The following is a 10,470-nucleotide window of genomic DNA, read 5'->3' as shown; positions in this document are numbered from 1 at the left end:
AGGCTGAGCCGCCCGCAGATGCCAGTCCGGGCACGGGACAGGCGCTGGACTCCGCACGCGAGCCATCTGTTTCCGCGGTCTCCGCGAGGAGCGAGAGGCTTGTGCAGAGGCGCCGCGAGCGGGACGCATCGCTCTCGTCATGCGGCAGCTGCCAGACGCCCACTTGCGAGTCTTCGCGCCCGCCGTCGACCCCCGGGATAATGATCACCGAGAGCGCGGATAGGTGGCCAGAGCAGCAGGTCCAGGCGTACGTGCTCGCGCAACAAATGCTGGCGCTCCACGCCAACAGCCGCTGCCAGCAGAGACCCATTCGGGCCGCACCGTCCCCTCAGCAGTACTCGCATCCAGACCCCGTCTTCTCGCGACCCGGCTCCGCTCGGCCTTCTCGGCCAGGGTCCGCGCGGCCGGGGTCGGCACGAGGGCGGCTTGGGGTGGCCGGGGACGGATTCGATCTGATTAGCGGGGCGCCGCTGCGCAGGGGCAGGCGTGGAGGCAAAGAGCAGTAGAGTCAACTCCTCAACTGAGCTCTGCCTGTGGTGAACCGCACAGTGGTAGCAATGCATGTGCATGTGCATGTGCACACTTGCGCTCAAAAAGCTCAAAAGATGTGTTAAAAACTCATCGCCGCCTCCAGTCTCGCGTCCTCAAAAATAAATAAACACGTGGCACCTCCAAGGCTCCAAGTGCACCTCTTCAGGGAGATCAGAGATGGGCGTAAAAAAAAGAACAGTCACCGAGAACAGGTGGAGGTGCCTCCCCCGGCCCGCGTGCCGCGTGCCGCGCGTCTTTTTTTTTGTGTGTATGGCTATGGGTTCTTTGTACACAGACGGTGCTGGAGTCTTTGTACATGCGATGGACACCGTTAGTGGGGACGCAGGACGGAACCAGACTCCACGTGCACCTAACCAAAACCTCTCCCGGCTATCTTATCTGAGAGTGGCGTCAGAGGGCGAGGCCGGGCGGCAACACGAGCCCCGCCTTCTTCGCCTCGGGCTCGACCTTGACGCCGCACACCGAGGCGAGCCGCAGCGCCGCTGCCGGGTCGGAGCAGGCGAGGCACTTGCGCAGCAGCTTGGACTTCTCCGTCTGCACCTCCTGCCCCAGACCCACGAGGACGAGGTTCACCTCCGCCCAGATGTCGGCGGGCATCCACGCCTCGATGGCGCGCCGCGTCTGCTCGGGCGTCTTCGTGCCGCCCGGCCCCGCCCACCCCAGCTGATTGCAGATGCGGTGGACGTGCGTGTCGACAGAGATGCCCTCGACCTTGCCAAATGCGACCCGCAGCAGGATGAGCGCCATCTTCGGCCCCACGCCTGGCAGTGCGAGCAGCCCATCCATCGTGTCGGGCACGCGGCCGCCGTGCTGCTCCAGCAGGATGCGCGAGGTCGCCTTGAGATACTTGACCTGCTCACACCCCCACGCCGTGAAGAGGGGCCGCTCACCGGTCGCGTGCTCGCCTCGAGGGCCGGAGTAGTCGCCTTGTTGTTGTGGAAGCCGCACGCGTAGATTAGCTCGTCCAGCCTCTCGTCGGGCGTGTCCTACAGGGCGTGGCGCGGGCATGTCGCGCACAGGCCGTGGAAGTGTCGTCCAGCCCCTCGCCGGGCGTGTCTCCAGCAGCCGGCGCGGCGAGAGGCCGTGAGCGCGCAGCTTCTTCATCGTCGCCGCGTTGACCGTGTCTTTGGTCTGCGACGAGAGCATCAGTGAGACGAGGGCGTCGAAGTCGCGCTCCTCCTTTGTGCTCTCGCCCGCGATGGCCTCCGTGCCCATGCTGTCCACCACCGCGGTGCGGTCGGCGCGGAGCTCAACGATGAGCTCCCACGTCGCCCGCCAGTTCGCGGGCGGCTCAAGCCGCACGTCGGTCGCCTTGCTGCGCTTGGGCGAGGCGGCCGCAGCTGTCGAGGCTGAGGCGCGCCGGCCTCGCTTCTTCTGCTCGGTCGTGGATGATGGCGCGCCGGGCTGTTTGGCGGGCTCTTCGGCCGTGAGCGGCGCCGCTGCTCGCGATTTGGACGATCTCTTCTTCTTATGCGCGTCCGTCTGCACCGCCGCAGTCGCCATGGCGCGGGCGGCTGGCGCAGCAGGCGCGAGCGGCGAGAGGGCCAGTGGCTGGACGGAGGCCGCTGCCGTGGAGAGCACGGCGCAAGCTGGGGTGATGCTGCGGCTGGCGCGCATCCTGTGGCTCTGGGCAACGGGAGGAGGCGGAGGAGGCGCCAACCAGGTTTGTTGTGAAGAGCTGGGTCGCGCCACCCAAGAGCCTAGGTAGGTGCGGATCGGCAAGAGCGCAATCCATCTTTTTGCCCTCTATCACCTTGGGTTGTAAGAACTTGAAACACACCACGCAGGGGCACAGCAAGCACGGATAGCCGTTGAGGAGAAAGGGCGTAAGGTGTATGCGCAGCCACGGCCGTGCCGCGGTGGGCGCGCCACCTCCCGCGAGCGCGGCGGGATCGGAATTGCGGCCGGAGGGAAGGGCGAGCCGCCGCCGCCGCCGCCATATACCATCAGCGACGACGACCGCGGCTCGCCCCAAACGCCAGGCGCTGGATCGGCAGTAGGGCTTGGGCGGCGCAGCGTAGGCCTCGAGCCACACGAGTCGCCGACACCCCCCCCTCATCGACGTGATGGCCGCACCCGCTGCCGGCCGATGCAAGCTGCCGCCTCCACCGCACCAGCGATACTGGCCGCGGCTCGCCGCCACGCGCCGGCTCGGAAGAGGGGCTATCGGCGGCGCAGCAGAGCAGGAGAGCGGCATGCGTCGTCATTCGAGCAGCACCAGGTCCCCTCTTCGACGTGACGGCCGCTCCCGGAGCCGGCCGGTGCGCGCCCGACCCACGCCCCCTCTCGCACCCCCCCCCGATCCCCCTGCGCGGCGCCCCCTCCACTGCGCGCCGGCTCGAGCGCCTATTGCCAAATCGCAACTTTCGAGCGCAGTGCGTGCGCCCCACACGTCACGCGAGCGCAGGAGAGTTTGCGGCAGAGCAGTACCGTGTACTAGCCGGAGGCATCGCGCCGAAAACCCCGCGCATTCCGCCCCAACAGAGGCTGCAGGAGGCAGATGGCCAATAGCGACGATCGTTACGAAATGTTGCGTCACCGGGAGCTCTCCAAGCTGTCTTGGGTGGTAAAAAGCCCCAAATCGGGGTTCCGGCTCTCTACAGTACAGCTACGAGTACGGGGCCATATCACGCCCCCTAGCTCGCCGGTAAATGCCTTCTGCTCCGGCTCCCTCCAGTCTCCGGGTCTGCCTTGCCCTTGTCTTCTGCCGTAATGCTTAAAATGTTACAACACAAGGCTCAAGGGCTTGCCTCGCAGCACACAAAAAGAATTCAAAGGCGCGCGCTGGCGTCGCTGCGGAGAGTGGGTCGCGAGAATCCATACAACGACGTATCTCATGAGTTCAGCCTCCGGCGCCGGCGGCGACGACCAGCGCGGCGCAGGCAGCGAGGAACGCGCCCGCGACCGGCAGGAGAGGCGGGCCCTTGTATTCGGGCGTAAGCAGGACGAGCTCGTCCACGCCTAGAGGAAGGTTGAAGGTTCATTGAGGCGTCCGTGGAAGACTTGCGAGAGTGGCGACGAAGCGTCCACCTTCGTCGAGCTGCCAGCGCAGGGCGCCACCCTCGCCCACCACCCGGACGAGCGTGTTTGGCGACACGGCGAGCGGCTCGCCGGTGGTGTCGCGCTGCACCGTGCCCGAGCCTTCCAGGACGTAGCGAAGCGAGCCGTCCTCGACGTCGGCGTCGAAGGCGCCACGCCCGCCCTGCGTGATGATGGTCGGTGGCCAGTCGCGCACCCCCATCGCCTCGGCCTCAGCCTGTGTGGGCTGCGTGAGTGCGAGTCCTGCCTCCAGAGGAGTCCTGACCGTCAGCATCCGCGGCGGCGCGGCCCTCCTCAGCGCCGTCCGCCGCTCCTCTCGCGCCCGCACCGCGGTTCGCCCGTCCTCCCGGAGCCTTGCCAGCCGTGCCTGCTCCTCTTCAGTCGGCGGCGCCGTCTCAGCAGCCGACGGCGGAGAGCCGTCGCCGCCAAACATCCAGCGCTCCAGCTCGCACTCGTCGTCCTTGAAGCACTCACGCTCGCCCATCATGTCGTCAATTTCGACGGCAACAGGCGTCGCGATCCACCGCTTGTGGAGTGCCGGCCTCGCGGTGTTGGGAACCCACGTGAGAGCGGACGCGAGAGCAGCCCACGCGAGAGTGGCGAAGGCACGCATGAGAGATTGTCGGAGAGAGAGTCGGTGAACTTCTTCCAGTCAAGAAGAGCAAAAGAATTCTTCCAGGGGGCGACGGCTAGCACCACACTCCTCTTAAAATCCCTGTGGTGTGGCGGCGTGCCGTCCTCCCATCTTCCTTCCCTTGTGCTATGTTTTTTCTTTCTTTCTCGTTTCTGCGGTCAAAAACAATTTGAGAAACAAAGACTAGTGACACAATACTCACACCCCACTAGCACTGCTCACACTGCACAACATACCTACAACACTCAAGGAACGGCACAGAGCCGTAAGAACTTCACGGCACCACTCGCCTAGTTCCTCGCTGACACGGCTCTCTGTCTGTCTCTCGGCTGCCTCGAAGCGCTGCGCAACGTCCGACCTCGCGCCCCTTGCCCGGCCGCGAGCAGTGCCGCATGCCGACAGGGATCACTCGGCACGGCGACAGCGCGGCCTACGAGGAGAGACGCGACAACAGCAGCTCCCGACTAGTTGCACACTGCTGGGAGACGGCTGTTGGGGGGCGGGGGGGGGGAGGTGCCTCCCCTCCAGGCATCTCGCCGGCCGCGCCGCAGAGCAGCACGAGGGGCATGAGAAACGGCTCCACCGTCCCGTCGGGCGACAGCGCCGCGGCGCCACCCGCGAGGATGCCGACACCAACAGCTTGGCCGAAATCGCCGCTGCCTCCGCCTCCGCCTCTGCCTCCGCTGCCACCGCAACCTCTGCCTCTGCCTCCGCTGCCTCCGCCGCCGCCGCTGCCTCGGCTGCCCTGTGCGCTCGCCAGCGCGCGGCGTGCCATGCGCCAATCTTCGTCGCCGGCGTGGGCGCCGAGCAGGAAGGGCGCCACGCCGAGCGCCTGAAAGTACAGCTAGCAGTAATACACTGCGACCTTCGTACACAGTCCTCCTCAGAATCTGTCCAGCATCTAGCGCCCAAGCGCCGCAAATGGCTCGCCGCCCTCGTGCCCTACCGACCCCATCAGGACCGCGCCCGCCGACACGCCCAGCAGCACCGCACCCCTCGCCACGGCTCGACGCACTGCGCTGTCCAATCCGCAGGAGCACATCGCCTGCCAACCGCGCCGCACGTCGCTCCCTGCGAGGACGATCAGCGCAGCCTCGTCCTCGAGCCGCGCCATGTCGTCCGCCACTGCCGGTGCACTCACACGCAAGTGCCGGACCTCGAGCGGCGGCAGCTTCCTGCATGCGGCCTCAAATATCTGAAAAGAGGAGAGGTCGTCGCCGTTGCAGGCGCCGAGGTAAAACACGAGGTTTCCGCGTCTGAACCGGTGGACGGATGCGGCGACGGCGGCGCCCACGGTGGATGCGAACCAGCCGCCGAAGAGTGGTCGCGAGTCGGCGGTGATGAAGAGCGAAGAAGCGTCCATGTGAGAAGCGTCCATGTGAAACCGCGTGTGCGGGGTGGTGCCGAAAAGAAGAAGAAAGTCGCGGTTGCTTCAGATCGCTTCTCCTCGCCAACCTAAGGGTGGGCGACGCCTAGCGCACCACACCCCTCTCCTTAAAATCCCTGTGTGGTGGCGGCGTGCCGTCCTCCCATCCCTCCCTGGGGTCCGTCTTCTTTCTTTTCCTCGCCAACCTCGCAGCAGTCCTCCGGGGCGGCACAATACTGCCATACCTCCCACATACAAGTGTCGAAGTTATAAAATGAACTCGGGGGCACGGGACGCGGCACAAACGGGGCACAAGTGTCGAAGTATGGCGAAGCATGCATACTTCAATACCACAGACTTCGCCGCTTGTACGCGGATACTGCAGATACTGCAGATACTGCAGACACTGCAGATACGGGTGGGTGCCGATTGCGCTATACAACAGCGGGTGCGGCACCCCACAGCCTCGGTGGAACAGCTGCCAAAAGCAGAATGTGCACTGCCAGAGGCATTGGCCAGCGACGCAAAACTTGGCGAGGGGAGCGGGTAGATAGATGCGTTGCGGGCTCTCCTGCCTTCATGTGCGATCCAAACCAACAACTATCAAACAGGCTGGGTGCTCCTCACTTGACTCTTACTGGAGTGCAGCATATGCCCTGGTAGGGGCAAAGAGCCAAGCGATTGTCCGTGCAAAACCAGCAGGAGGGTCCCCCTCTCGCCGACCCTCTCGCCGCGGCACACTGCCGAGGGTGAGGCAAGTGGACGCGAGTGCCATGCTGTTGCTGAGCCTCGCTGCGAGGGTGGTGCCGCCACACCCCACCCACCTGTTGCCACAGACAACCCGGATACCGCGGATACTGCAGATACTGCAGATACTGCAGATACTGCAGATACTGCAGATACTGCAGATACTGCAGATACTGCAGATACTGCAGATACTGCAGATACTGCAGATACTGCAGATACTGCAGATACTGCAGATACTTACTGGAGCGCCCCCCCGAGATACCTGGGTACTTGGGCGGGTTGCGGGACCACGTAAGGAGTGGTATCCCCGTACCCATACTTGCAGGTGCGACCGCCGCTACCTGTGTACTTGAGACGAGCTGCAACATACTGCCATATGTGCGTCTCAACTCCCCATACCAGCATACGTCTAGCTATGCGTCTACAGGTATCTTTTAGTACCAGGGTACGCCTACCTGGCGCAACAGCAGGATTTACTTGCCTACCCCGAAGATGGAAATAGATACCCCGATACGTTCATACCTGGCACATACCTTACTTGCCCCTGTCCCCTGAGCAAAAAACGGGAAATTTTCGGTGCTCCCCGCACCCCTAACGCGCGCGCGCAGCGCGCGCTAGGGGTGCCGCAGGCACCCCTAAGCGGCGCGCAGCGCCGCCGCACCCCTAAAACGCGCGCGCAGCGCGCCAGGCGCCGCAGGCGCCCCTACGGCGGCGCGCAGCGCCGCTGCACCCCTAAAAACGCGCGCGCAGCGCGCGCGCTGGCGGCGCGCAGCGCCGCCGCAGGCGGCGGACAGCAGGGGCTCCAAACCGTTCCCTTGCTCAAAAAACGCTACATGCTTTGGTGTTGCGTCTATCCGCGAAGCGATCCTCGCCCGACTGGGTTCCGGCTCCTACCCGGATAGGGGGTCTGTTCACACTGACTCGCGCCAAAACGCCCTACCTACCTACCTATCCCCAGGCCGCGCAGCGAAGCGAAAAAAGATGAAAGAAGCTGGTACCTACCTATTGCAGGGCCCTTTTGGGCCAAACAAGACCTACCTACCTACCTATCTGGGAGGGGCCAGCCAGCGTCAGACCCCCTATCCGGGTAGGAGCCGGAACCCTGGATTCGGTACTTCAGCTTGGTATAGTATCATTATATTGCAGATCATACCCCAGGGCTATACCCTGATACCCTCTTGAGAGGACCCGCATTGGGCCCCTAGAGGATAGGCTGATACCCTGGTGGGTTACCCTTCACACCGGACACGACCCCCCTCTTCACACCTCTTCGCGCGCTGCGCGCGCGCCAAGACAGACAAACGCGCTCGAATGAGCGTCGCGCAGGAGGGAGGCGAGCGCACCACTAAGCAATGCGCTGGGAGGAGGGCGCTAATGGCGGCCGTCGTCGCGTTTGACGGGCCCGCGGCCGCAGCCGGTGCGGCTGCAGCCGCGCGAGGTGTGAATTGTCGCTTCGCTGCGCGGCCGCCGATGATACCTTGATACCCAGCCGAGATAAGTCCCCACAGAGGCCTAGAGCATACCTTGATACCCCCTCGAGAACAATACGATGATACTATACCAAGCTGAAGTACCGAATCCTGCAGCATTGCAGCTCTCGCTCGATCGAGCCCCCAATGGGCGCGACACGCCTCGACGTCGACGAATCTCAACCTCTCATCGGGCATGGCTCACCTGGCGAGCGACGGCGCTGGCTTCGCGCAGCATTCGGTATCGACCCACGCTCGCTTGCCCTCTTCCGCAGCGCCGTGGGCTTGCTCGTGGGCCTCGACGTGCTGCTGCGCGTGACCGTCGAAGACATCCGCTTGCTTACGGACGAGATGGCGCCGCGTTCTGAGGCCCGTAGCATGCTGCAAACCCCATCGCTTTCGGTCTACATGCTGAACGGCAGCCGCGCTTTTGTGCTTACAGTCGCGGCCGTGCACGTGCTCGCTGCGTGCTGCCTGGCGGCGGGCTGGCATGCTCGAGCCAGCGCGGTGGTGGTTTGGGGGCTGCAGGTGAGCGTCGTCGATCGCCTGCCGGTCGCCAACAACGGCGGCGACCTGGTTTTGCTCGCGCTGCTGCTGTGGGCATGCCTCCTCCCCTGCGGCGAGCTCTACACGCTGCAGCATCGCGACGCAGGGCCGTCCACGCTTGGGCCGGCGAGGACCAGCTCGAGAAGGGCCTCTTCCGCGCCTCGGCCATCCCCGACCCAGGGTGCGGCAGACGCAGTGGTGCTCTCCTGGGCGTCGGCCGGCCTGGCTACCTTTGTCCCAGCGGTTTACTTTGACGCCGGGTGGAACAAGGTGCGCGGGGGCGAGTGGGCGCTGATGGGTTGGCGCCCGGACTGGTGGCCAGGAGGCGGCGGGGAGGGCGACGGCGGGCTGGGAGTCGACGCAGTTGCGCTCACGCTCTGCGATGAGCCAAATCTCGCCCTGCTCGGCCGGCTGGCGCGGGGGCCGCTGTTGCAGCGGCCCCTCGCCACGGCCCTGATGACGACGTTCGCCTTGGCACTGGAGCTGCTCGGGCCGCTGTGCCTCTTTGCCGTGCCATGCGCCACGTGGCTGGCACGAGCCCGCTTGCTGCTCGTCCCTCTCTTCCTGCTGTTCAACCTCGGCCTCGCCGCGCTGTACGACCTCCTCCTCTTCCCTGCGGTCATGGCAGTCGGTTGCCTGCCCCTCATACCCGCCGAGTTCTGGCAGCCCTGGCCACGGCTGCGTGCGGCCTGCCTGGATCGTCTCGGTGCGAGGCCGCTTCAAGTGGACTCTCGTCGTGGGCAGTGCTGCGCACTTGTCCGCGGCCGCCTTGCTCCTCCCCAGCCACCCGGCGCGTGCGGCCGACTTGTCGACAAGCTCGCTTCCGCCTTCGCGTTTGTCCTCTTTTGGAGCTGCCTGTGCGGCTTTGCGATGGACGTGATGCGGGTCGACCTTCCTGGCGGCGGTAGGATTCAGCATCTGCTGCAGCTTTTGCACGTGCGCACCGAGTGGCATATGTACGACACACAGAATGGCGACACGAATGGCTGGGAAGAGATCGAGGGCACCCTGCGCGACGGAAGCAGTGTCGACGTGCTTCGCTCGTTGAAGGCTGGCACGCCGCTCCCGAGGGCTCTCCAGCCGACGGCCCTGAGCTCTGACCCCTGGCAGCACCACACGCTCGCCGACATGTTGTTGCATCACACGAACCGGTGGCGGGAGCGCTGGTTTTACCAGCAGCACGAGGCGAGACAGCTATCGCCGGCCGTGGGTCGCCATCTGTGCGAGCGGTGGGCGCGTGCTGTGCGTCGCGAGCGCTGGACATCCGGTCAGCAGCTCGAGCGGTTCGTGTTCAATGTCACGATACTCCGAGTTGCCGGGATCAACGCCGCCGCCGGGGAGTGCCTCTTCAGCCGGGTGTCGACCGTTATTGACGCTGGCGATGAGAGGGGCGCCGGCTTTCGGTGCTCCACCGGACGAACTCGAGGTGACTCTATCAGATAGTGAGAGTGACACACACACACACACTCACTCACTCACTAAGTCCCTTGGAGCACTGAGCAGGTAGGTAGGTAGGTAGGTGAAGAACAGCCAGGCTCGGACTGGACACCAACGCGGTATGGGTGGACGCGGGACAGATGACGACGACACGCACGAGCGACACACAGACACAAACAAGCTCACAAGACACACAGCCAGAAAGAAAGAAAGAAAGAAAACGGACAACCCAAGGGAGGGATGGGAGCCAGAAAGAAAGAAAGAAACCAATGCTCTTTCTCTTTTTGGCCGCTGCTTGTCGGGGGCGCCCTTCCGCTGAAAACGGCCGGGCCCGGCCTTTGCTACTCCCCTAACACTGCGTCAGCGTGTAGCCTGTGCTATCATCGCCGATGTTTGGCCTCGAGCGTGTCGTGCGGTGGCTGCTCAAGGGCTGGTTCCGCCTCGAGCGGAAGGACGTGCGCCGCTAGAGACATCGGCTGTGTTCCCCCTGCCGCCTCCTGCCGTGCTGAGGCGCCCGCTCGCCCACAGGTTGTGGTTTCGGCCACTCGTCTCGAGCTGGCCCGGCTCGAGCTGGTGGTCGACGCGTGGAACCAGGTGCTCGGCTGGGCAGGCCTCTGCCTTGCGAGTGGCTCTGCCCGCCGGATCGCGGTGGCCATGCCGTGGGCGGCGCCCCTGCCGAG

General features: G+C 64.8%; 3 protein-coding genes across 3 annotated transcripts; 1 reads left to right on the top strand and 2 right to left on the bottom strand.

Annotated features, from left to right (window-relative positions):
- Positions 1-942: 942 nt before the first annotated feature.
- EMIHUDRAFT_466941 (putative endonuclease III) lies at positions 943-4,204 on the bottom strand (the record flags this gene model as incomplete). The annotated part of the gene is made up of 5 exons (XM_005790138.1): positions 943-1,404; positions 1,443-1,538; positions 1,570-2,178; positions 3,422-3,513; positions 3,583-4,204. 5 exons carry the CDS (start codon positions 4,202-4,204, stop codon positions 943-945), a joined length of 1,881 nt encoding a protein of 626 aa, XP_005790195.1.
- A 922-nt stretch (positions 4,205-5,126) lies between these two features.
- Positions 5,127-5,588, bottom strand: EMIHUDRAFT_224998 (hypothetical protein; the record flags this gene model as incomplete). The annotated part of the gene is made up of 1 exon (XM_005790137.1): positions 5,127-5,588. The coding sequence occupies one exon, from the start codon at positions 5,586-5,588 to the stop codon at positions 5,127-5,129; it is 462 nt and encodes a 153-aa protein (XP_005790194.1).
- A 776-nt stretch (positions 5,589-6,364) lies between these two features.
- EMIHUDRAFT_109564 (hypothetical protein) lies at positions 6,365-10,384 on the top strand (the record flags this gene model as incomplete). The annotated part of the gene is made up of 4 exons (XM_005790136.1): positions 6,365-6,663; positions 8,083-9,709; positions 10,162-10,245; positions 10,319-10,384. Coding segments are annotated over 4 exons (2,076 nt in total), but the record flags the coding sequence as incomplete, so codon positions are not given.
- Positions 10,385-10,470: the final 86 nt, after the last annotated feature.

The sequence above is a fragment of the Emiliania huxleyi genome (assembly GCF_000372725.1).
Source record: "Emiliania huxleyi CCMP1516 chromosome Unknown EMIHUscaffold_121, whole genome shotgun sequence".
NCBI classification, from domain to species: Eukaryota; Haptophyta; order Isochrysidales; family Noelaerhabdaceae; genus Emiliania; species Emiliania huxleyi.
Note: the sequence above shows the minus strand (reverse complement) of the source record. Positions and strands in the feature narration are given on the sequence as shown.